At 42.1% G+C, this 27213-nt stretch overlaps 1 protein-coding gene across 3 annotated transcripts in view; it reads left to right on the plus strand.

Moving 5' to 3' along the window:
- Positions 1-27213, plus strand: part of RUNX2 (RUNX family transcription factor 2) — a 123605-nt gene that overhangs the window by 81038 nt on the left and 15354 nt on the right. For all 3 annotated transcript variants that reach the window (XM_024122051.3, XM_024122053.3, XM_024122052.3), the window contains one exon: positions 9268-9429. In XM_024122051.3, coding sequence (XP_023977819.2) covers positions 9268-9429 — 162 coding nt within the window. The remainder of the gene's footprint in view (positions 1-9267; positions 9430-27213) is intronic.

The following is a 27213-nucleotide window of genomic DNA, read 5'->3' on the forward strand; positions in this document are numbered from 1 at the left end:
ACGTGGGATCCTCCCGGACCGGGGCGCGAACCCGGTTCCCCTGCATCGGCAGGCGGACGCGCAACCACTGCGCCACCAGGGAAGCCCCTCAATAGATACTTTTTGAATGAAGGAGTGGGAGCCGGTTCTTGGAACCATGGACAATACCATCATCCATCCGACAACGGGATTCACGATGTCTGGGAACCTTCTGTCACACCCCGACTGCTATAATCTCACCCACTAGATGTTGATAGCCTGATTTGAACTTGAATTTCCTGCATCCACTTCAATACTGTGATGTGAACTGAGGTCACTTCCCCTGGCCAGCACCACATCCCAGTTATTTCTCAAATTCTGGTCCTACCTGTTTGTAGCTAGTACCCTTCCCTCTGCTACCTTTACACCGAGGTCCCGGCTGTGCCAAGGCTGAGGCCAGGTTAGGTGTGACATATGGTATAGCCTCTTGTTTCTTCTATTAGGTTTTTCTAGGTAAGTGGGGTAAGAGAATGTAAAAGTACTGTCTATCATGTAGTAAGCTTTAAAGGCATTATCTTCAAATGATGTAATAACTGTCATGTGGACAAGGAATCCCAGGCAGCAATGATGAGGAGTGAGTGGAGTTCCAGGGAGACATGTTTTCCTTAATATAAGGAAGAACTCTGCAGACTCTGCTCTGTCAACGAGAAGCCCTGACTAAAAAGAAAATAAGAAAATTCCCTCATTTTCTGTAAGACACTGATGAGTTCCATCCAGCCCCAAATTGGTGGTACTGAAAAAAGGCGCTTCTCATTACCTTGTCTTAACTCCCTTCTGGTTTTCCTTTCGACATTTCGTTAGGGGCTGTGACGTCTCAGGCTGTACCTGTCATTTCTCATTCTCTTCCGCACATGGTCCCTTAGGCTTTACTAAGTCCCCCTCCTTCCATTGTTTGTACTGACACATTACTCCTCATGCATGGCGCACCCTGCATAGCATCCAGTTCTATCCGAACAGGTTGCTGCTTTGTTCTCCGATTTCAGCCTTAAGCTCTGGAATCGGCTGGGCTGGTGGTCTGCCGAGCGATTCTGGTGGCCACCTTAGCCAGCTGGAGACCGCCTGGATGGGGGACAGGAGGGGAGTCAAAATCCCGCTCTTGGTGCCTTCTCTGCCGACGTGAGCCACAACGCTCTGTGCTGGGCCACACCGCAGAGCGTCAGCCCCCATCAGTTCCTCTCCCAGCCGCCCCAGGTCAGCTCAGGGCGGCTTCGGTCCTTGCTGTTGCAACTACCGACTCCAGAAAGGACTGAGGGTTGGGAGCCCAATTTTCCGAGTAGTTAGAATCATAGCATTTCATTGCTGGAAAACATCTTAGGGATAACCCACGCGTTCTCATCTTACACCTGACGACAGCGATACTCAGAGAAGGTGACCTATTGGTGCACAGCTGCACAGTTAGTGCCAGAGCCCCCCCATCCAGAGCCCCTCCTGCACTTGGAAGTGCCTGTTTGTTTTCAGACGGTGTTCCCTCTTGGTCAGGAGAACGGGAAGTGAGTGGGAAAGCTCATTCTAAAACTCCAGTCTAGTTAGCAGGGTTATTAGAGAAGACATAGAATTTAAGATTTAGCATTTAGCGTAAATGTTTGGAAATGGGAATTCACGGAGGTAAGAATGTGAGTATATTTGTCTTATGAATGACAGTAATATGACAGAAATAGTCTAGGATAGGAAATTGTAAAGCTGCCTCTCTCCATTGAGATGATTGACTTTGACCCTGGTTTCAAGGGAGAGGCATAATCTTCAACTAGGAGAACTATCTATGCAGTTCATTTTAAGTACCCCAGTCTTCTCACAAAATATTGGAGGTTTGCGCAGCCCGAGTTGAGTGCTGAGGAGGGGGAAGTGGGTGGAGGAGAAGGGGTGAGGATGTGATGCTCTCTGAATGGACTGGGCTCCCCAGATACAGCAGGTGCTCCCTGGGGCGCACATGGCAGAAATCACCGGCCACTGTCCTGCCACGTTACACAGCAGCCCACTGGCAGCACAAACAGGAAGCAGTCGCTTGTGTGCTGGTTCAGGCTTGGCCCCTGTTGACTTGTTTCCTCCCGTCTCTGCGTGAAGCTCAGCACTGTGTCTACGGTGTGCCCCGTTGCGAGCGGTTCTTAGGAAAGCAGCCCTTCATTCACACCCACAGGTGTCTAACCAGAGCGTTTACCAAAGGGAGCTTGTTAGTAGCAACCACTGAGTTTCCACGTGTACCTTTCCCTGGGCTTTTCTAAAGCTCTCTGCCCACTCTGCTCTCCCCACTCAAACTTCTTCATTAAGAGACCCCTACCTGCTCTCCTGGAGTCAGTTCTTTTTCCTACGGTGCCTTTTTTTCTAACCATCTGTCTCTTTATTCCTCTCTTATTATGACCCCAAGTGTTCAGAGTTCAAGTAGGCAGACATGAAATTTAGCTTCTCAGTCATCTGAAAGCCTGGGTACTCTTAGAACCCATGACTCTTTACAAATCACTTTAGGAAATGCATGACCCTCCTTCCTTTTCCCCGTATCCGTTATTGAACTTCAGAAGCTGTGGTCCAACTCAAAGGAGAGAGCTTGCTATCCTCATATCCACGGTTTCAATAAATGGTTGTCTCCATTTTTTGCCTGATGCAAAGACCACTTAAGACGTGTGAACCACTTCTCCCCCAAGTAGCATCAATTTTTGAGCATCTCCTGGGAATGTTGCCTCCTGTACTTTTATGTTTGGGGGTCTATAGAATGGAAAGCAGATGGCTCAATCTCCAAGTAGCCTAAGCTGAAGGAACACCACCCTAGAAGGAGATCTTACAAAATTCACACTGATATTGGTGCCCTGTGGTTCATGTCTATCTTTAGAGCTTTTTGAAAAACACAGGTACATGCTTTGAACATTTTTAAGTTACTTGTTTTATATCTGTTAGTCTTACTTTCCCCACCTGCATGTATAAGCTTTTGCACGGCAAGAAATGTCTTTTGTTACTTATCTATCCCTTAGACCATTGCACTGCCATGTAGGCGTACAGAAGCTGTTCGTCACAATATAAATGGATAGTTTGCTGACTCACCAGAAGAGCATGTAACAACTGGCCCCACCCCCACCCCAAAAGCCCTGTTAAGGTGGCAGTAATGACGATTGGTACTTTGTAGGTGAAAAAGGGATAGCTAAATAAGAACCTTGCCCTCAACTTTAGTGAGTTGGGAGAGAAAGTACAAAGTGTATGTGGGCCCCTGGCCTTCTGGTGTCTTTTTTTTTTTTTAAATTAAAAAACATTTTTTAAGCTTTTATACAATATTTAAAGGTTACTTTCCATTTCCAGTTATTACAGAATATTGGCTATATTCCCCTTGTGGTACAAAACATCCTTGAGCCTGTCTTACACCCGGTAGTTTGTGCCTCTCTGGTGTCTTTTTAAAATTTGTCCAACAGACATTGCCTCAGTTGGAACAAAGGCTGAAGGGATTCTTTTTGTCAAGTGACTGGCTCCTCTTTATTTAACCTGAGCTCTTAGTAGCTAGATTTGGTCTACAGTTTCTTGTGGAATTGTACAGCTGTAGGTCTGAGGTGTCCAGTCACTAGCCTGACCTCGGAAGCCTGGTGGCGGTTCCTAGCACGCGTTCCCAGTTGGACTGGGGACTGTTTTCTCCTTGGTGTCGTCCCCAGCGCCTCCAGGAGCTCTGCCCTGCCCTAGGTCTTCTGCTTCTTTCTCTTCTCTCCCATTTAGTCACCGATTAGTCACATCCTGCTGTGAGCACAGCAGCCCATTGTATAGGGAAGACCTGATCTTCTCTCTCAAGTTTATGTTACAGGTCATACTTAATTACGACTTCCCTTTAAACTCCCTCCTCCCCTTTGTTAGGTGATAGGAGAGAAGTTTGGGGAGAAATAGGGGTGGAGTCCTATTAAAACGCTCCTGTGCTATTTAGTATTTCAGGTTTCCCAAGCACAAAAGAGTATGTGCCCATAAAAAAAACCAGCACCCAGGGTTCGGTTTTTCAATTGTCACATCTGTATAAAAACTTCTGTCAATGCTTTGAATTTCTAGAATGTAGTAATAAAAATAATATTGATGCTGTTTCCGAAGATTGCCATAGGAAAATAATGAATTATCGTTTTTAAAGCACCCTAAAACGATGTAAAGTTCACAGCAGTTTTCTTGTCTTTGGGGAATGTCTGTGAAATAGAGTTATTTTCTGAAAACTTGTGGGTGCTTATAGGTAATCTCAGGTCACCCAGGATGTAATATCAAGGCGATGATTGGCACCTCTAGCCTCTGAGACCCAAAAAACCAAGGCTATTCTTATTTATGTTGGTGTGGAAGGACAGGGTACTTCCCTCCATGTTTCTGCAGACCCAAAAGGACGAAACATTCAGTACAACTCTGCATGGGGTATAGGAAAGGAATAAGTTCTACTAGCCCTGTGGGGCCTGAGGTTGATGAAGACAGTTTCTTGTTTGTTAATGGTTAATTAGTAGGTTTGTCTCAGAGCTAGGCCCTATACTCGCTCTTCCCTGTTAGTAACCTTAGGATTGACCGGCGGTGCCTAAAACCATCTGTCACCTGCTCTGACTCATCCAAGTTCAGAGTGAATCTCAGAAGTCTCAGGTTTCTTCAGGAAGTTGAGTTCAGAAATCGTGTATGAGATCAGGTTAAGGTGACTTTTCTCTAGTGTAAGCATTAATAATTGTCCACAACAAAGCAAATATGATGTAATCATATATTTGTGATAGGATTACATTTTCTTAGTGATTGGACATTTTATGGCTATTTTGTAGCCTTTTTTTTTTTTCCCCCCACTAAAAGTTTGAAAAAAGTTGAAGCATACAGTATCAGAAAACACACTAAACAGATTAGGATTTCTTGCTCTGGGAGAAGCTAAGACTAAGAAGGAACACTACTCAGGTTAAATGATTGTAAAGGGTATCAAAGCGACCAGTGCAGATATGGTCTCCAAATGGCAGACTTCAGAACTACAGGAAGCTTTCTAAAAATGGCCCTTTGCTAGAATAAGAGGTTTTGGGCTGGAAACATAAATACAGAATGAAGGCTCAGTAAAGTAGATGCTTTAACAGTGGTGAACATTTATTGGGTTCTTTCCATGTGCTAAGCTCTTTCCTACATTACCTCATTGAATCTTTAAAACAACTTTAAGAGGGAGCTCTTCTTATTTATTCCCATTATACACTTTAAGCACCTTGAAGTTAGATAGGTTATGTAATTTGTCCAACATCACACAGGCCAGACGTTGGGGAGCTGGGATTGTTGAGGCCTCATTCACAGGGTATTAGAGAAGCCCTGGGGTGCTTGGAGACCATTATTATTATTATTTTTTAAAGAGTACTGTTCCCTTTTAAAATTCCTTAGACTAGATCTAGTGAGCCCTATATGGCAGTTCTTGTGTTTTATTTTTCTTTAGTAACTCTCTCTCCTTAAGTAGGTCATTATCATAGAATCTTAGGACAGTGAACTTGGAAGAGAGATTGGCTGGCCTGCAGCCTGTCCTCTGAGAAAGAAAAATAAAGAGAGAGAGAGAGAGAGAGAGAGAGAGAGAGATGGAGATCTTCTCACTTGTTTAGGGCTAGTGAGAAGTTCTTTTTGCTAATCTTGGAGCTCTTCAGGAAGGACCTCCACTCAAAGGAAAGCTATCCTTTGATAGACTGTTCTAGTATATATTCCAGCAGTCAGGAAGTTTATGTCAAAGCTAAAACGTCACCAATAACAAGTTCTTTTGTAGCCTAAGGGGAAGTTAGAGAAGGACTAATTACTACTTCATTATAAAATTCTATTATTCACTCCAGCCACCCTGGGAGGTTCATGCAATGGTTATTTATTGAACACCTACTATGTGCCAGGCATTATACTGAATTGTGCTGAGTCTGATCTTGGAAATCTTCAAGACTTAACACTAGACAACCCAACCACCCTGGATAGTTTAGAGTCAGATTTTTAATTTTTTTGAATAATGATAATTAGCCACTTGCTGTATGTTATTTAATCCTTACAACACGCTCTGAGGTAGTATCCCATTTTACAGATGTGGAAATTAAAGCTTAGAAACATTAAGAAACACCCCCATGAAACACAGGGCCTTGGCCACGTGATATGAGCTCCTAGAGAGAATAATGATCATTTTCATATAGTACTTTACAAAATGCTTTTACCTGTATTATTTCACCTAATTCTGTAAACAAAAATGATAGTAGTTATAATTATACTCACTTTACAGATAGCAATAATCATATCTATTTATTATATACTTAGTATGTGCCAAGAGTGTCAGATAACTTAGAAGTTAGGCCTTAGAAGAACTCGGCCTTAAAGAAGGCCTAGTTCATGTAACGCTCACAAGAGCCCTAATAAGTGTCATGATTCCCATTTTACAGATGAGCCATTGAGGCCCCCAAAGTTTAAGTGACTTGCTCAGCAAAGTGGGGAGCTGTGACTCAAGCCTAGGCTTGTCTGTCCAACCAGCACACGTGAGCACTTTGCTATGTTCACTTTACCATGTTATGCTGCTTCATTTTCCAGATGAGGAAACTGAGGTTCAGAGAGTTAGCTAATACAGCTGAGGTCATCCAGCTCACAGATAGCAGAGCTGGGACTCCAACTCAGATCCTCTCATCAGAAAGCCCCCTTCTTTCCCCCTGTACTGGCCTGCCTCTCAGCTTAAGGAGAAATGAAAGGCTGCATCTTACATCCAAGCTAAGTTCCCTAATTCCTTCGTGATATGTCTAAATGTCAATGATTTTAGTCACTCTTTAGATTTCTTTGTATTTTTCCCCCACTTGCAGGCAGAGAGCCCAATACTGCTGGTAACATGTTATAGTAGAGGGATGGAGATAGAGGTTAGACTACTTGCTCAGGGAGTCATCTGGTGATGTTAGATTAGAACTCAAATCCAAATTTGAGTCCCGTGTGCCCTGCTCATTTTGCTATGTGGTTCTTGTCCTTTTTGTCTATTGAAAATAGTGCTTGAGAGAAGGCCTTACCTTTGTGAGATTGCTTTCTGGTGCTGTAAGGAATGCATCTTTTTCCATCTGAAGATCATTTACCGTTTATCTGAATAGTGAATTACATTATTGGTTAAAGCAAGGAAGTATGGGTGTATCAGATATATAACAAGGACCACTCACTCAGATTTGAAATGTTGCCAATCTATACAATGTCAGCCTTGAACATTTTAAAGCACAAAAGTTCATTACTTTAATGATCAAGTATCCTTTAGATTTCTGAAGGAAAATTTTCTGTTAACCATTTACAGTGCTATACTTTTATTCAAATTGCAAACTCAGGTAAATATTCCTTAAAATTGAGTTGGATGAAATTTTCCTATACATCTGTTGATACAGTAACATTAGATAAATATCCAGATGTATTTAATTATTTTGACTCAAGAAAAGTGTGTCCTATTTAGATAGTCTTTAGATATTTCTGAATGGAACAAATAAACAAGAAATAGCTGAAACTAAATGGCTTTGTACAGAAAAACTGAGAGGCTTTAAAAGAGGAATCATCTCAGGAAAACCCATGTTTGGTTACACTCACTTTTTTTTTTTTTTTTTTTTTTTTTGCGGTACGCCGGCCTCCCTCTGCTGTTGGCCTCTCCCGCTGCGGAGCACAGGCTCCGGACGCGCAGGCTCAGCGGCCATGGCTCACGGGCCCAGCCGCTCCGCGGCATGTGGGATCCTCCCGGACCGGGGCACGAACCCGGTTCCCCTGCATCGGCAGGCGGACGCGCAACCACTGCGCCACCAGGGAAGCCCTACACTCACTTTTAATTGTAGCAATAAACCTGAAATGACTTAAATATATTTATAGTTTTTAAAAATTGAGCTTTCCGTTTTCAGAGGCTGATAGGTGATATAGGAATAATTTAAAATTAGACCTATTCCAAATGTATTTTCTCCAGTTCAGATGTGCTTTAACCATGGAACTATCCTCGTGTCACCAAGAGTTTTTCTAAACGACAAGAATTAATACTTACTGAGTGCTTCCTATGCTAGCCCTCTCCACATAGTTTTCTCATGCAATTCCCACATCCCTGTGATTCATATATTCTTACTCCCCCACCCCCTTTTACAGATTAGGAAACTGAGGTTCAGAGTCACTGAGTAATTAACCCAAGATCGCACAGCTAGAAAATAGAAGTCTCAGAACTTGAACCTAATTCTGCACATTCCAAAGTCCATGGCTATTCTAATATACAAAGCTGTCTTGAGAACAGCCTGGTATATTAGAGTGTTTAAAATTTTTTAAATGTGAAGTTAGAAAAAAAATGATAAGAGAAATTTGCTTATGATTCTGTTTGTACCTCCAAGAAACTCCATAGATATAAATCAAAAGATATTGCTAATTCTCAGCACTTCACTCTAACCAGTTGGTAACCCATTATTTTTATCGTTATAGTGACTATAGGTAACACTAGGCCACATTCCAAACACGTGACATCTTTTAAACAGATTCCAATAGGATTGAAGACATTTCCCTGTTGTGTTTTGGATCATTTTCTTACTGTCAGAAACTCATGTGCTTAACATTGAAACTGGATGGTGATGAAGCTTTTCAGTTCTGAGTTGGCTTTGAAATTAAGTTCTGTTTTTTTCGTAAAGGTTATTTTCTGGCATAGCTTTAGCATGAGAATAACATAACTGGCTCCCCTCTTTCCTCTTCTCCTTACATGCTGCCTCTTCTGTGCTCGACACTACCCCAGCCTCCCAACCCTCAGGCTGGAAAGGGCACCCCATTGACATGTCTGGAAAGAAAGCAAACCGTGCTCAAATCATGGAATCATTTACAAACCAAAAAGCACGGCTGAAAGATAGTGGCTGGATGTGTAGCAGTAAAAGGCACCGTCTACCTGCTCTTTAATCAAATAAATCGTTCCCAAATTTTCTAACTTTTAAAAAAAGAAATAAGTAATACATATTCATTGGAGTCATATTAAAAAACATACAGGAAATACAGAAAATAAATAAAATGGAATTCAACTTTGTGACGATAACCAAAGCAGACTGTTTCCTTAAATGACAGTTAGGCTTTCCAAATAGAAATATTTACGTGTGAGAGAGACAAATAGTCCTTACCCACGATCCATTTTGTTACTTTCATAGAGACTCGAAGTCTAGAAAGCTCTGTGCCCTAGGGGGCCTGCAAGGGTGGAGTTGTGGGAAATAAACCGTCCTTGTATATTCTGATTTTCCCCTGCTTTATCCTTTCTGAGTTTGGGGTTGTGTGTTCGAAGGCCACAGCCGGCTGGTGTGCTAAAGACGTTTCTTCTTTGCCCAGATCCCAGGCAGACGCAGTCTTCCCCGCCGTGGTCCTACGACCAGTCCTACCCCTCGTACCTGAGCCAGATGACGCCCCCGTCCATTCACTCCACCACCCCGCTGTCCTCCACCCGGGGCACCGGGCTGCCTGCCATCACCGACGTGCCCAGGCGCATTTCAGGTAAAGACCACACTTGAACTCAAAACCCACTCCGGTGCAGGGGTGGGGTTGGGACTGCGGGATGAGCCCAGCTGTCTCAGCTACACTCACAGTAACTCTCCATCAGAGGCGTGTGGACAAGGGTCTGACAGCTGCAAACCAGGTCTTCTGAATTATGGGGCTATTGAGTGCTTGAACTTAAATTGAAGTCAAGAGACTGAAAGTCCACCAGAGATGGCATCCTTGTCTAAGATGACACTCAGTGCCCTCCCAGTTTCAGTCCCACCGAATTGCATGCCCTTTGGTTGGCTCTGTCCCCTAACTGGGGCCTTCTCCTGAGGGTCTTCTACCAGGCCTTCCTCTAGCTTGTGTTCCTTTCTGTTCCTAACATCTGCCTGAAAGCCAAATTACAGCCTGAGGGCACAGCCCTCCATTTCTAGAGGCTCTTAAATCCCAGGAGTCCCAGGTAGCCAGTTCTGAGAGAGAGCGCCTGCAAACTTCAGATCCTTGCCAGACATGTGTCACTCCAAGTGCAGTGGGGCTGTAAGAGTCTTAAAAGGCCACGTATGGCCTCTGAGCGGCCAGCTCAAGACCGAGGCAGCCTCTCCACGAATCACACAGCTCACTGCTGTTGCTGTCAACGTGGCAGCCCCGGGGCTCACACACCCCCTCTTCCAAAGGCACCACAAAATTCTGTGACTCATGGTGGCAGCGTGTGTGATCCACATCCTGGCTGCCCCTCTCTCTCGTGGAGAATTCATCCCAGGGAGCCAGAGAGTATCCACGAAGATGTCAGACTGACAAGTGGAGGAAAGTTAAAGGCTCTTGGCCAACCATATGAGTCCTGTGAATAAGAAAAAAAATCTGTCATCCACCCCTTGACATCCAGACTGCAGCCCTGCCCCCATCAGTACAGAAGCAGCCCCCCAGAGGCACACACAGTTGGATCCTCTATTTGTCAGACACTCTTCTCAGCGTTCGGGCTCCATGCACCTGTTTGACTCCTGGCCAGGTTAATGCCTTTCTTTCTTTCTCTTTGTGTTTCTGTCTCTGTTTTCTCTCCCTCTCTCATTTTCTGCAAAGCTCGAAGCCGGTACTCACTCCTCCGCTGGGTTGCACCACTGGCAAGCTGACGGGCCGCCAGCAGGCTTGCAGGTTGTGACTAGCTCAGACTCCTTTATTTCTTTCAACTTGGGAGGAGGGAAGGCTTTGTTTCTCAAGCAAATAGCAGGAAAGGGCTCTCTGGTCCTAATGCCTTCACATTTTCTGCCACAGACGGACTCCCATAGGGGTGAGTAGGGAAAGAAGGGGTGGGGGAGGGAAACCTCAAGATTCTTTGGAAAACCACGTGACCACTTTTCATTCCGACCGCTGTTCTTATTGTCATGAATCACATGGTATTTGTTGGGGAAGTGTGCAGTGTATAGAATTTTAGTGATCATTTCCCTTGACTGGAATGACTCCCTCCTATTGGCAAACATCAGTTAACGACACAGGAAAGGATGAGGAAGGCACGGGGGCTGACGCGGGATCGTAGGTATAGTGTTGGGTGGTGGGTGTTGAGTTAGTTCTGGTCATTCCTTCCGTATTTTAGACTGAGTCCGTTTTGTCTTACATGGGGCCAAGGTGACACTTTGCCGGGACAGATTTGTGCAAACTTGTTTCTGTTTAGGGTCCTCTGGGGCTTCCATCTGTCCAGCCCTCTGTGGCTGAAGCAGATTTTGCTGTTTGTCCTCTGGCAGTACCTGGAGGAAAATAAAAAAAACCTCAAGGAGTGATCGCAGCCTCAGAGACACTCAGCTCCAGCATTTTCTCGCTGAGGTGTATTCGTATGTGAATTCAATGGGAAAACGGTTGAAAATAACACTGAAAATGGCATTTTATCATTTGCATGTGTAATACGGAACAGCCAGATTATTTGGAGGCAATTTACTGATAATTAATTAAAACATTTCCATAAACGAGCACAACACAGCTTTTCTCATTTCACAGAGGAGACAGAAACTGGTTAATTATCCAACCGTATATTGATCTGAGGCCAATGGTGGGAACGGGCCTCTGTTTTAAACTAGTTTGAGACTGAGTTTAGTCCAGTATTTTCCTCCCATCCCAAACATCTCCATGAGTTGTTCCTGGCAAAGTAACATGGTGCCAGGGTGGGAGGTTCTGTATAAACATTAACGCGAAGAGAACAGAAAATCCCTCTTGTCAGCAGTAGGGAATCAGGAAGAAAGAACTAGAAGTGGACTGTAAGGGAACTGGAGGAGCCTTGCTTTCTCCGACCTTGCTCTTGGGTGTGGGCCTGTGTCTGCACCCCAGAGCGCTGCCTGGTGGACTAGGGGACCACATCATCTGGAGTGAGCCCCATTTTCAGTTCCCTGGGGACCGGTCCTAGGACACTTGTTGGAGAGGAGCCTGTCTCATAAGTTCTCAGGTACCAAGTTGCGAAGTTTCTTCTTCTTATTCCCCTCAATATCTAAAGGTATCCCTAAGTTCCAGGATGCTATGTCTCTGCAACACGGACAGCTAAAATGTTAACCTCCGTCTCCATCTCCAAGTAGTCCTGTGTTCACTTTTTGAGATGCTTTCCAGAACAGATCCTGTTTTTCTGTGTAGAGAGATCAGTTCTCATCTCGCTGTATGAAGGGGCACACAGAACATTCTCATATGATCTTGGGTGAGAAAGAATAAAATTCCTCACTTATACAGTAGGGTTGGAGGTTCAGACCCAGGTTTGAATTCTAACTCACACATGTATCAGGCAAGTTTCTTACTTCTCAGAAACTTAGTTTTATTATTTGTCAAACGGGTATAATATTTATCTCTTGGGGTTACTGTGAGGATTAAATAAGATGCTTAGTGTAAAGTGCTTAGGGCAGGCCTGACACACGATATGTGCTAAACAGATTGTAGCTGAGATTATGAAGCTAACATTGTTTTGTAAAAATTGTATGTCTGTATATAATTTGCAGGCAAGCCCTGGTTTAAATGAATCAGTAGGTAAAAATCTAAACTTTTAAAAGGATTATTTGCTTTCTAAAATGGATGGCTACAGAGTATATTTAAAACAAAAACCACCATGAAATATTTAAATATTTAAACAAGTTAATACTCATATGGCATTCATAAAGCACTTAACACAGTGCCTAACACAAAGAAGTACTCAATAAATGTTTGTCATCATTATTATTATTCCATAGACTTATAAATTTTTATAGAGCTAAAAGCAGTTGGGAGCCATTCACAAAAACTCAATAAAGCACTAACAGAAAATAACTATTCAGTTATAGTGTCAGAAAATAGAAGATGTTAAATTGCATTTACATGTAACTAGGCATGCTGAGGTTTTTTTCCAAGAGGTCATAGGAATAAAGGGGACCAGAAAGATCTTTCGGAAAGAAATATTCCTAAAGAAATTCCATTTCATCCTAAAAGACCATTGCAAAGAAAGACCATGATTTAATCTACTTAAAGACCTTCAGAGAATCCAATTTTACAACTTCTTTTTTTGTTATCCTTTCTTCTGAGTAATTTTTCAAGTGTGGCTACAAATGCTCAAACTTAATGAATTATGATAATGACAATGATATTATACCACGTAGCTCCTGTAGTCTCCCTCAAATTCTTTATGGAAGCAAGGAGTAAATAAAATAAGATGATAAAGATATATCACTAACATTCTCTACTTTATTGCAAAGAAAGATACAAACCCAGATATCTTGAAGTTCACAGGGGCAGTACAAAGATTCAGAAAATATTTCCTTAACCTTGAGTAGCCTTTAATATTATAACAAGAACAATAGCAGCGGTTATAAGTTATGGCTGAACAGTAAATTATTGTCATGTAGTTGACTAATAGGGTCTACCTTATTGTATTGAGTTTAGTTCATATCCAGCCGAATTATAAAAATCAAGCAGAAACCAGTCTAGAGATACCTAGTGCAGAGGAAGCCCTGTAGGGGTTGGTTCCCCTCCCCACCATACTTACTATGGTTAAGTATGGCCTTATCACATAATAATCTGTATTTAAGTGGCACCCCCCAATCCCCAGAGATTTTATACATTATCTCATTTCATCTTATATGATCCTAAAAGAATATTCACCACACAGAGGTAGCCAAAGTTACTTCTCACTGATTCTATTAAAGAGCAAGGTGTGAGGCAAGACAAGCAAGGAACCTTGACAGCAAACCAAACCATTGCATGGCTTCCTCATTGTAATGTTATCACCCGTGGCATTTTTGATGTTCAAAGCACTTGTGAGGCTTAACACAAAGATTATAATTGCTTTTCTGGAGCTCATTAAAAAATAGTACGTAGATAAATAATTACTGACTTTCAAAATGTAGTTTATGTAATTATACTCTTAGGAAAAGAAGCACAACTGTTTATTGAATCTTATTCTTTGACTGGTGGGTAAGAGTGTGAGCTACTGTCACCCTCCTGACGGAGACTGTACCTTGGGTTATTCACTGCAAATAACTACTCCTCGTGCCACCCGTCTGAGTGAAGTATCTTAGATTAACCTAAGTCCGTACCACTCTGGCAGACACGAGGTGGAAGGGGTTTATATAGGCATTTTCTGCGGTCTTGGCCATTGTACCCATGGACCTCTCTGATCCTTTCTGGAGGTCTCTTAGAGTGGTAGGACACATGAATTAGAGATGCAAGGTCATACACATTGTCTGCCTCAGGTACCCTGGGAGAGACCAATACAGGTTGTGTGGATGATTTTTCTCTGCAATTGTAGGATTATTTTACATGAGTCAGAGTTAAGAACTGTAATCTTTTTGAAGTCTTTTTTTTTTTCCTGTTTAAGCAAATAGTCTTGAATTCCTTCTTTCAAGATATTTAAATATTGACAAATTCCACTTAATCAACTGTACAGGACTATTAAAGATGTCTCCATTTTTATGACTCTTAGTCGCTAAACTCTAATATTTCCAAAGGTCAGCAGCATAGGGATTAGTCTAATAAACAAAGTTCCTAAAAATTATTTTATTACTACCACAAAATCTAGAAACTGCAGTGGAAAAACTCCATTTGATCACTCAAGGTCTATCGGGAGGATTGTTTCATGTCATTTCAAAGCCGGAGTCCGGACGCGCAGGCTCAGCGGCCATGGCTCACGAGCCCAGCCACTCCGCGGCATGTGGGATCCTCCCGGACCGGGGCACGAACCCGTGTCCCCTGCATCGGCAGGCGGACCCTCAACCACTGCGCCACCAGGGAAGCCCTATGTAGTTCATTTTTTAAATGTCCCTTATAGCCGAGTCTCTGTCAGTTCCCCTGATTGAGGGTTTGGAACCAGCAGCTTCAGTAATGTTTCAAGTATATGTGGACATTAATTTTAGCAGGGCCACTCAACTCACAGGAGGGAGTGATGCCTTCAGAGAGGTAAAAAGGAAAGCTCCAGCAATTAATACTAATAAACCAGAAAGTTAAAGCAACTATAATAAAACACTAGACCATCTACTTTTTTACTATAGAACCATTCCTTTCTTAAGACCCACCTATTTGGTAGACACACCTCTGCCATGGCAGCCACGGGCGGGCAAGTGATTAAGTTTGATAGGAGCCGCTCTTATTTTGAAGAAGTTCTCTGTTTAAAGCCACAGAGGGGGAAGTTATTAAATTTAATGGACCCTAAACAAAGACAAGCCCTGTGTTACCAATTGAACATTCAATATTCTTCCCTATAATATTGACTGTGATTGGTTGGGTTATTTTTCCATTCCGTAAGTTGAAATTCATCTTGCTTTCTTTAGAAATGGGCTATTTTCTGACGTGAGCAGAGGATATTTTTTATCTTACTGCTGTAGGCCCAGTTTTCCAGGGCATCCCTGGACCTCAGTTGAGCACAACTTCTGAGTTACTGGTGCTGAGGATGCAAGAAGTGGTTTCCGTTCCTACGAGATCAGTTGGGGAAAGTTGGCCCAGCTCACAAAGTTGACTAAACTTGGTTGTGTGACTTGTTACTGCTACTTGTAGCTAGACTGAGCTACCAAAGCACAGAATGAAACCTGTGTACACGGTTCGACTCTGACTTTATACGCGGTTCTTGTCAGTTGTTTCTGTGACGATTTATTTTTGATACATGTACAACCACCCACACATGGAGGAAAGACTCTGTAATGAAAGCAATCATGCTTATGCAGGGATGGCAAAGACATGGTTACACATTTTATTGAAAGATTTGCTCTAATCCTTTTCTTTTCATAGAAGAAAGCTTGGGAGCTTGAACCTAGCTTCACCAAAAGTATTAAAGTTAATTTTTGAATGACACAGCGGCTTCTGTGGTTCACTGTGATCTAAGAAGAGGGTGGAGACAGTTGAACTAAGGAAACCTGAGTTTTAGTTTCATTGTCACTAAAGACTCTTTGCACTGTTCTCAGGTATGTCAGTTAATTTATTGTGTTTCAACGGTCCTGTGTTTGTGAATTACTCAAAACTGCCCACCTACGTGTCTCAGAGGTTCTGCAGGGAGTACGATCATGTCTGTCCAGGGATTTGTTGTTCTCAGGACTTTTGGTAAAGAAAGCTTGCCTGACCTGATAAATGCTAGTGGAAGAACTAAGTTATGTCATTAGCTTCAAAAGAGTAGAAACATACTATCATATATATTTGTTTTCAAATTAATGCTCCACTTTTCAGAGCAGTTTTAGATTTACAGAAAAATTGAGCATAAGGTGCAGAGGTCCTATATCTCTCCCCCGCACCATCGCCACTGGCCACTTTTTCTTATTATTAACATCTTGCATTTGTGTGGTACAACTGATGAACCAATATTGATATATTATTATTAACTAAAGTCCATAGTTTACGTTAGGGTTCACTGTCAGTGTTGTGTACTCCTGTGGATTTTGCCAAATGCATAGTGCCATGTAGCCATCATTACAGAATCACAGAGAATAGTTTCACTGCCCTAAAAAATCTCCTGTGCTCCACCTATTTCTCCTTCCCCAACTGCCCCCCAACCCCTGGCAACCACTGATCTTTTTCCTGTCTCTCTATTTTTGCTTTTTCCAGAATATCATATAATTGGCCTTTGCAGTATGTAGCCTTTTCAGACTTGGATTCTTTCACTTGGCAATGTGCATTTAAGATTCCTCTGTATCTTTTCATGGCTAGATAGCTCATTTCTTTTTACCACTGAATGATATTCCATTGTAAGGATGTTATTAAATTTAAAAAAAACATCCAGACTGTTCTCCCTGCACCTCTGAATACTACCACCCCATTTCCTTTTGTTACTGACTTAGTGATATTTCTTTTTAGAAAGCATTTCATGCATTCCTGCCTGGGGGAGCAAGTCCTCTGTCTCAGCAACTGTCCCCAAATGGTCCAGATTATGGTTTTCCTTATCTTTGGCCCATTTTTTAAAAAAATATTTATTCATTTTATTTATTTATTGTTTTGGCTGCATCGGGTCTTAGTTGCGGCATGCTGCGCAGGCTCTTTGTTGTGGCACGCGGGCTTCTCTCTAGTTGTGGCATGCGTATTTTCTCTCTCTGGTTGTGGCACACGGGCTCCAGGGCGCATGAGCTCTCTAGTTGAGGCGTGCGGGCTTAGTTGCCCCGCGGCATGTGGGATCTTAGTTCCCCGACCCGGGATCAAACCCACGTGCCCTGCATTGTAAGGTGGATTCTTTACCACTGGACCACCAGGAAAGTCCCTGGCCCATATTTTAATTAAAATTTTTTTCTTTGGCTTTGCCCGTAGAAAGGTGGTCATGTTCGCATCAATTCAAGTACAGCACAGACCCAAGCTAAAAAATACCAATCCATTTATGTTATGGATTGATAGCCGCCTCCGCAGGTACTCAACTCTCCTAGGTAAAGGATGCTCCTTTTCTCCTAAGAATGCCTGGCATTCCTCAAGTATGCTGTGCTGCTTCATACTTACTTACGGGCCAGCCCATTTCTCTGCATTGGCTGGACAGGGCCCGACTGATCCTTCTCAGGCATCCTTTTCCCAACCACCACTTTCCTCCAAGTGCATCACTCTCTCCTCCATTTCTCGTCTCTGTACTCTGGACATACCTCTAATGTGTGTGTATTTTCCTTTAGTAATAATTTCATTGTATGCCTTTCCCCTTTCGTAGGAGATAGGCTTCTCCAAGGACAGGACTGTGTCTTACATATCCTTGCACAGGATATTGGTGCTGCATAGTAGGTGCTCAGTGAATGTTTAATGGAAAAACTGTTAGTGGAAAAGACAATAGAAAAAAAAAAGGAAGATTGGCATGTAGGAAAAAATGGAAGAAGAAAGGGAAAAAGGAGAGCAAAGATTTTATTCACCTGGGAAAACAAATAAAGGGCAAAACAAGAGAAACTTTTATGACTGATAAGGACAGGAAATAGCACAGTAAGAGTGTGCATGAACAGTGTGTATTTTTATTTCCAAGTCTCTTTGCAATGTGTTTCACATTTAGAACACATCTCAAGACTGCATCTGTTTCCAGTACTTGCTGCTAACAGTTAGTAATCATGCCAAAACATACTTTAGATCCAGCTTGAAACCAAATGATCAAATAGAGTTTTTGATTTCTAATTTAGAGTCTGACATTAATTATAGCCGTCATGTAATAAAGTGTCAAAATCTTTTCTGAGAAAACGATAGAAATTATATTAACTAAGCCATAAAGTGAAGCAAAATTATTCCTCTAAAACAAAGCAAGAGATCTGGTTTGGACAACGATCATTTCTCACCAAGTCTTCTGAATTTTTCCTGTTTTCACCTATTCTTCCCCCCCTATTTAAACTCTTGCCGTATGGTGGGGTTTTGTGACACCTCACCTCACTGTCCTGGTCAGTAGTCTCTGGGCCAACTACACTTTCTCAGTGGCCCTCTTAATGCCTGGTATCCAGAACCAAACTTCTTTATTCTTGGCCCCTGCTGGTGCCAGCTAACATGGTCTTGGTTCTTTGGTGACCATGTTACACTGTTTTCTCATATTTGCCACTTTCTGTCAAGCTGGGATTCTCCCATTTCTATCTTCTGCAGTTTTTTTTTTTTTTTTTTTTTAGATCCAAGTATAGAAATTTAGTTATTCCTGTTAGGTTTAATCTTATTTAATTCAGGTAATAGTTTCTACCTGTCAAGAACTTTGGATTTTTATTAATGTCACCCAATATATTAGTAGTCTCTTGCTTTCTTTCCAACCTCAAGTGTCTTTCCTCAATTCATTTCAGCCATTTCAAGTCGGCTCAACAAATACTTGGTGTGTGACTTAAAATGTGCTTAGGCAGGCAGTGAATAAAAGCAAAATAGAAGACATCATCTCTGCCTTCAGGAAGGTTTCAGTCTCATTCAGAAGACATGATGGGAATAAGACATGGTTACATTATGATACCAGCCCGTATGGATGCCAGAATATGCAAAAAATGCTCAGGATTTTAGTGAAAGGAAATCTCTTTTGCCCCTGCATAAACTTAAAGTCTTCTCCTTTAGGAAATTAAAATTCAGTTCCATTCTGCTCAGATTATATTTTTACTCTGAATTGCTTCAACAATTACATTTTCAGCTGAAAAAAAAATTTCACTTGTTGACATGTGTGGTTTCTTAAGATATGACAAGCATATATAAGATCTTGTCTTTTCCCAGCTAGATTGAAAGCTCCCCTTAGGCCAAGGACCTGGCCTTCTAATCCTTTGCTACCTCTGTTACTCTCTCTCTGCTCTGCATGTAGATGCTCACGGGAAGTCCGTGCCTGAAGAAGAAAAGTCTACCCAATAGTCCAGGCTGCATGCCTCAGAGTTAACTATGCTCTGACCATTGGGAATTGGCTAATAGATCTAGAAGTGGGGCTGTATAGGAGACTAAGGATAATTGTCATTTACCTTAATTTCATATTCCATATACACAAATATGGTCCTAGCACATGATTATGTTATAGAATTTTCCACCGTCTCTTTTAAAGTGAAGGAACACTGTTAGATATGTGCTCTAACATATACATGCATATGTGCATGTATTTACCTATTCACTACATTTAGAATAAATATACATGTGAATATTCTTTTTTATTTTTTTGGTTTTTTTTTAGTGGTACACGGGCCTCTCACTGTTGTGGCCTCTCCCGTTGCGGAGCACAGGCTCCGGACGCACAGGCTCAGTGGCCATGGCTCACGGGCCCAGCCGCTCCGCGGCATGTGGGATCTTCCCTGACCGGGGCACGAACCCGTGTCCCCTGCATCGGCAGGCGGAGTCTCAACCGCTGCGCCACCAGGGAAGCCCTGAATATTCTTGACAGGTCTCTTATTTGGGATATTCCTAAATATCAACCAAGCTACTACTTACTTTCTTCAGGAAAAATACATTATTAGTATTATTTTGTTACTTTATTGAGCACTGCTTCCTCAGAAAATATTACTTGATCAGTGCTGGTAGAAAAAGGGAAAGAGAAACTGCATGATTATATTAAGTTAGTTTTTAGGTTTGTTAATATGTAGAAATAGTTATAAGGGAGAACTTAGAAAGATATAACTAAACAACTAAAAAGCTTTTTAATAATTTAAATTCTATATGATAAAATGTAGATTACAGCACTTAAATTTGAATTGTTCAAAGTCATTTTGGGGTAGTATTTTATTTCGAACAGTTCATTTTCAGAAAACAAATAGGAAGGCATATATTATTAAATTGGGTTGGAATATAAGTGACTTGGTCTGAGGTAAATCTAGGATCCCATTTGACTAAACTGTCTAAATTATTATTTTTTTGATGTGACTCTCAAGAAATTCATGAATGTCAAGTCTATGAACATCATGTAAATTAAAATACTGCTCGGGCAACATTGTCCCTGAATTATCTCAAAGGACTTCTTCCGCAGGAAGGTGTCATATCTTTTCCATAGAGACTTTCACCTTAAGTGACCAGCTTAGAAACAGCCAAGCATGGTGGACTGGGATAAGACCAATGTTTCTGTATCCAAACATTGGCTACAGCTGTCTCCAGCCCAAATGGTCACCATTCCAGCTCCCTGTTGTAATTAATAATAATGTTATCATTAATGGAATAATAATAACAAGTATAAGGATGGTTATAAACACTCCACCCTATGCCAAGGAGAGCAGTGATTCATAATAAATCAGTAATAAACCCATTGATGTGGATACAATAAATCCACGTGTAATTAAGAAGAACCCTTTCTAAATAACAACTACAGTGGAAATAAAAACAGGCTTGGAAAAGCGGAAAAAGTCTGATAATACTGTTGTGGTACTCATCATTAAAAATAACAAACCTGTAAGCTCCCAACCTACACCTTGGGAAAACAGTGGTTCTCAGTATTGCTTAAAGGTGTGGTGGAGAATTGGCCTTAAAGATTCCAAAAAGGAAAGAGTTTGACTCCCTGGGCAGTTAATAGAACAAGTTCCATTTTTTCTGACCTTAGAAGTTTATAGGTTGTCAAGAGTACCATACCTTTGAAGCATTAGCTGGGTCTTGGTTTTCAATCCACTCTCTCTTTTAATTGGCGCATTTAGACCATTGACATTTAAAGTGATTATTGATATAGTTGGATTAACATCTACCATATTTGTTACTCTTTTCTTTTTATTGCCCTTGTTCTTTCTCTGATTTTTGCCTTCCACTCTTTTCTGCCTTTTGTGGTTTTAATTGAGTGTTTTATATGATCCTCTTTTCTCTCCTTTCTTAGCATATCAGTTCTACTTCTTCTTTAACCTTTTTTTAGTGGTTGCCCTAGAGTTTGCAATGTACATTTATGACTACTCCAAGTCTTTCAATAACGCCATACCACTTCATGGGTGTTGTGAGTACCTCACAATATATAGACATCTGTGTGTAGGTTTTGTGTGGACATAAGTTTTCAACTCCTTTGGGTAAATGCCGAGGAGTTCAGTTGCCGCATCGCATGGTAAATGTATGCTTAGTTTTGTAAGAAACGGCCACACTGTCTCCCAAAATGGCTGTACATTTTGCATCCCCACCAGCAATGAATGAGATTTCCCATTGCTCTACATAATCTCTGTGTGCCTTTATATTTAAAGTGCCTTTCTTGAAGATAACATACAATACAATTGGGTCTTTTTTCTTGATCCACTTTAACAGTCTCTGTCTTTTTTTTTTTTTTTGCGGTATGCGGGCCTCTCACTGTTGTGGCCTCTCCCGTTGTGGAGCACAGGCTCCGGACGCGCAGGCTCAGCGGCCATGGCTCACGGGCCCAGCCGCTCCGCGGCATGTGGGATCTTCCCGGACCGGGGCACGAACCCGTGTCCCCTGCATCGGCAGGCAGACTCTCAACCACTGCGCCACCAGGGAAGCCCGAACAGTCTCTGTCTTAATGGTGCATTTAGACCATTGACATTCAATGTGATTGTTGATATAGTTGGATTAGTATCTCTTTGAAGGGTTAGTAAAGTCTTAAATAATCTTTTTAATCCAGCAAATGACTGAAGCATTTAAATTTGGGACACGCATCCCCAAAGAGAATAGAACCCAACAGTGATAAAATAGCAGTTGTTCAATAAAATTGTGTTGAATTGACTTGGTTTATCAGAAAAACATTTCTTCTAAGGGCCAGGCATATGGCACAGTGATTAAACTCTCATAGCATCACTGGACATGTGTTGGAAACAGCACTTGGCTAGGAATTGAGGAGCCTGGCATCTAATTTTGGATGTGCCTCTGAGTTCTCGAGCAAGTCACTTAACTTCCATGGGTCTTAGTTTCCTCAGGTGAGAAATGAGTTAGTTGGGCTAGATATTCGTAAAGCTTTGAATGTCTGTGATTCTAAATTAAGGCCTGAAAGCACATCAGAAAACTGGATACTGCCACCCATAAATAAGAATAAAGGCTAGTATAGTATTTGATTTATGAACTAAATTTATAGGAATAACTACTACAGATGTCAAGGAAAACTTTGTCTTGTGCTTCAGTTGATTCTGATGAGAAGCAACCTAAGATCAGGTTAGTTAATGCCAAAGAACTGGACACTTGACCACAGCTGAGCTTCTGTACATGGTGAAGCCTCATATATGTGCATGTGTGTCAGGGCCTGCAGACAGATTTTGAAACCCCAGCTTTAATTTAAAATTAAGGAACTTAATTTCATTGACACTTTACACACCCTTGCATGGCTTTATGCAACTTATCTGTGTTACACACTCTTTACCAGAGTACTTTATCTCACTGGAGAAATGAGAATCTTGTAAGCTAAAGGTTATTAAAACAAAAGGGCAGGTGAATTTTGTAAATAACAGAATAACTGGGATCAGAGACCAGACTTTCTATATTAAAGAAATTAGATATATTTAGAGAAAATATGATTAGAATTATAACAAATTTCCTTTTAGTGATGCATTGCTATCATAGTGTTTTACGTCCACATGATAAAAATCTTTATTAATACGGTGATGAATAAAAGCTCAGGGAGCTTTTTCTAATGGCATGTGACATGGTGATTAAACATTCAGTCTTTGGAGCCAGACCCCCTGGGTTTAAATACAGGCCTCTTCACTCACTAGCTGTGTGATCTTGGGGTTATTACTTAGCTTGTCCGTACCACAATTTTTCTATCTGTAAAATGGGCTAATAATAGTAATAATAATATCACCAATGTTGAAAGGTTGTTATGAGGACTCAAAGGTAGTTAATATATGTAAAGCCCTTAGAATAATGCCTGGCACTTTATACATGTTAGCTATTCCCGGGGAAGCGTAGGCAATTGAAAATAAGAAAACGTTATCTAGGGATATGTGCTGTGAAAAAAATAAAACAGGGTGATGTGATGAGGAAGAAGCATTTAAGCTGAGATCCAAATAGCCAGGAGGTGTAGCCCTGCCCCATCACCCCAGGCAGCGGGCAAGAAGAATGCCCAATGGCTGGAGTGTGTAGAAGGTGAGATGCCTCAGAGGCATGGGCTCCAGGTCATGCAGGGCCTCGCTGGTCAGGATTAGAGGTTTGGATTTGCAGGTATCTGCAGTGATGAGCCATTGGCAGATTTTAAGCAAGGTCACAATAAAAACAGATTTCTGTCTTTCAAAGGTCACTCTGGCTGTTTGGGGGAGAATTGTGTAGGAGGATGAGGGAAGAAGCAAGGGTGTGGCTGGGAGGCTGTGGCCGTCATGCTGGTGACAGGACGGTGGTTTGTGCTTACCTGGAAGGGATGGGGATGGAGAGACTGGGGATTGGAGGGGGTATTTGCAAATACCCTTGTATCATTAAAATGTTTCGGTAATGCTCCCTCCACCCCAGTCATTAATTTACTTTAAAAGGAATAATACTGCATCTTATAAAACCGTAGTTAATGTTTAGACGCTGTTCATACACCCCAGAGTGAAGTGGTAATTCAGGAATTGCTTGATTTACTAGGTGAATACAGAACCACCCACCTGGAAAATTCAGGCCAGCAATCCATTTTGAGAGCTGAAATGTTTGGTTTGGTTGTTTTCTTTGACACATTAATCTGATTATTTCCAGTAGCTCCCCTTCCTTGGCACCGTGCAAACCCCGACTACAGTGCAGTGAAGTGAAGTGCACTGATGAGATTAATTAGGGGGACTGACCTGCATTGTATGTCCTCCTCTGAAAATGTAGGTATTGTGTTTTTATGTCTTTCATGGCCTTTATATACTATATGCTATACACTGCTTTTACGATGGAGTGAAATGCTGTGCAGGGGCTATTAGATGATCACAAGGGAAGCGTGTGTGGCAACAGCCCTGAAGGGGAGACCCCTGGGCGAGGGGCTGGGGGTTCCTTACATCAGGCTTGCTAGCTCATCTCCTGCATTTGAGACAAGGAAAGCTGGGTGAGACACCAGTACTTGTCCTCGCTGGGAATGGAGTCAACAACCCCGGACAGCTGCCTCCCAGAGGACTGAGAAATGGGGACATGGCTTAAGCTGGGAAGAACTTGAGTTGACAAGGGATGAGGGACTTGTTCTAAGCAGAATCTCATAAGCACAAACTAGGGTTAAAGGAGGAATCTTCAAACAGCTGAGACTCTTGTATAGAGTCACTGTTGTAGTCAGTGATCACTCCCTTCTCAAATCCTTTAACCGGGACTTCAAGAGGGAGTCTTCCCTCCCCCCACCCCCAAACCTTCCATTTGTGGTTCTAGTAATTAGCTTCCAGATCTTATGAAGATATGAGCACTTCTGACGTTTCCTGTTTGAAAAGTAACGAAAGTCCTGCTCTCCATGGACACCAGCGTCCTCTTCTTCCTGCAATGCCAAGGGGCGGAGGGAGGCGTGTCCTGAAAACCGTTACCACCATTTGTTAGCTTGTTTTAAAGGAAAGAAGGAGAGCAGTAAAATCAGAGTCTGGGGAGCATATTTCTCGGTGACCTGATCCACTTAAAATTTATCTGATGGATTTATATTGAGTTTTGGAAGCCCAAAGGACCCAAAATAAGGTACGATTCCAAGGGCGTCAGCATCTCCTAGGATGGGACATGTAGAATAATTCCAGGGGCTCTGAAAACTTGATGGATTGGAATTCCGGATAACAGGTGGGGCCTTTCTTTAGCCGTGGAAGCTCGTTCTTAACCTTTCTCTCTGGCTTTGTCATTTAGAATAGAGCAGTCAAGGAAGATTGAAACCAAAAGACTCAGTGTAAGGAGGATGCAAAACCAGATTGAGAAACACCAAATAACAGGCCACTGGGGAAAAAAAATAGTCACTTTTTAAAAGGAATAAAACTGAAAGACAACAGGCTTGAGAAGGAGGGCTATTTTCTCCCCAGGAGCCAGGTCTGAATCCTGATGGTCAGACTTGCTTCTGCCTCAAACGAGGGGTGGTCTTGATCAGACTCATGGCCCCCTCCAGTTTTAAGGCTTTGGTCCTGTTCTTTTTTGCTATAACTTTGCAGTATTATATTGAAAATCACGACAAAAGTGGGCAAGGAGGTAGATAACTAGGCCTCTATTTAGGGACCTTGGAACTAGAAAACCGGCGATGTGGTTGTGTTTCAGCCCCTGTGCAGACCTTCCAAGCTAGTATTTGAAGTGTCAGCTTGAAGCCACAGCTTACGCCCTGGGTCCCTGCAGGTGGCTTCCTGGCATTCCCCAGCTCTTTGCCATGTTCCCTGGTGCCTAAAGTAAGAGAAAAACTATTTCACCAAAGTGAACCCCACCCAAGGGTCTTCCTGCTAACATTTTAATACAACGGTAACATTTCAAATGGTAAATAACAGAACTTCCGCTTGGTAGTTGGAGAGAAACATCTTTCTGAAAGTTTGTAAAAATCGAATAAGCAAGTACCACTTGAGATTATGCAGAAGGCAAATTGGAGCCATTCACACTGAGGTAAAACTCTGCAGTTACTGAAAAATGTGGCAAGTGAGCTCTAACAAATAGAACAAAGAGGCAAGTTAGCCTTGAGGGAAACAGGGGACGAATAAAGAGATTTGTACAAATACACCCTGCGGGTTGGGACTGTGGATTCCGGTGGCATCACACTGGGGGTGACAAGGACCATGGCCCCGTGCAGTTTGAGGCCGAGGGGCCTGAGCATCACGTCAGGCTCAGAGGATGCTGGTCTGAAGGTTGGGTCGGCCAGGAGACGCGGCGATTCGGGCAGGCGCCCCTGAACGTGTGAAGAAGAACTGAAGACGCCACCAGGGAGGAGGAATAGACCTCGTGGTGGGGAGGCTGGAGCTCTCCTGCTGCTGTAATTCAGCAACTCCCAAGAGGAAACTGAAAAGACCCAGGGCGCTCACGTCATCGATAACAGTGGCTTTTCTGATGGCAGAAGTTACTTAAAGCCTACAGAAGAAGAATACCGTGTTACAACAGATTAGGTGCAGAGGAAAACGGGAAGGATTCTACGACAGCAACTATATCCAAAGGTGATAGTAAAATTAAGTGCATAGCAAAACTCAATATTAATAATGATAGTAATATTTAGATAGTGTTTTAGATATATAGAAAAGACTTTCACAGACATTCTCATTTGACCTCACAGCAGCTCATCGGAGTATAGATGTTATTATAGTCCCTGTTTTGCCAGTAGGAGTTTGGGCTCGGGGACATTCAGAGACTTGACCTCTAGGTCACATGGGGAGAGGGGAGAGGGAAAGACTCAACCCCACATCTTGGGGCTCCAAGTGTGCTTTCCCCACCATGCGTTGTCATAGGGGTCTCCACATCAGAGCCAGATTTTGCTACAAAGCCTGGGTTGTCAAAAGTTGGGTGTCATCCTAAGAGGAATTTTTATCACATTGGTCTTTCCAGGCTATCTTCGGAGGACATAACACCAGTAATCCTTCCTAAGTAGCCAATGTTCATGCTTACAGGTCAGAGAACCCAAAATAAAGTAAAATTCACCAGATTCCTATGGGAAACAACAGTGGAAATAATGCACCTTCTGATTTTTGTAAACCTGAATTTTATTCTGAGATGAAAAATGTACGTATTAATGAAATCTTGAAGCCTGAAAGTATATATTTTTATGTGTGGGGCAAGGAAACTTAAGCTACTTAAATTATGCATAACAATATATCCTATCCTGCAAGAGTTGGAAAGGTGGATATAAATATTTATATTAATTTCAGAGAGGTCAGATCAAAACAATTTGCTGGAAAAGTCTAGAACAAAGAAGAAAGAGAAATAGCTCACATCATGTCTCTCATTGAATGTGTGAGCCTAAAGCAAATTTTAACCCCCTTTACTGCTAAATTTAATGATGAAAAACTTTCTGGAAAAGCTAATAGTGTTCCCATTCTCTCTTGGCCTCCTTGCAAACTGTTGTTAACAATTATACTTTTTTTATTCTGTGGAAGAACTTAATTTTCTTTTTTTTTTTTTTTTTTTTTTTTTTTTTTTTTTTTGTGGTATGCG

Source organism: Physeter macrocephalus, chromosome 18, assembly GCF_002837175.3.
Source record: "Physeter macrocephalus isolate SW-GA chromosome 18, ASM283717v5, whole genome shotgun sequence".
In the NCBI taxonomy this organism is placed as follows: Eukaryota; Metazoa; Chordata; class Mammalia; order Artiodactyla; family Physeteridae; genus Physeter; species Physeter macrocephalus.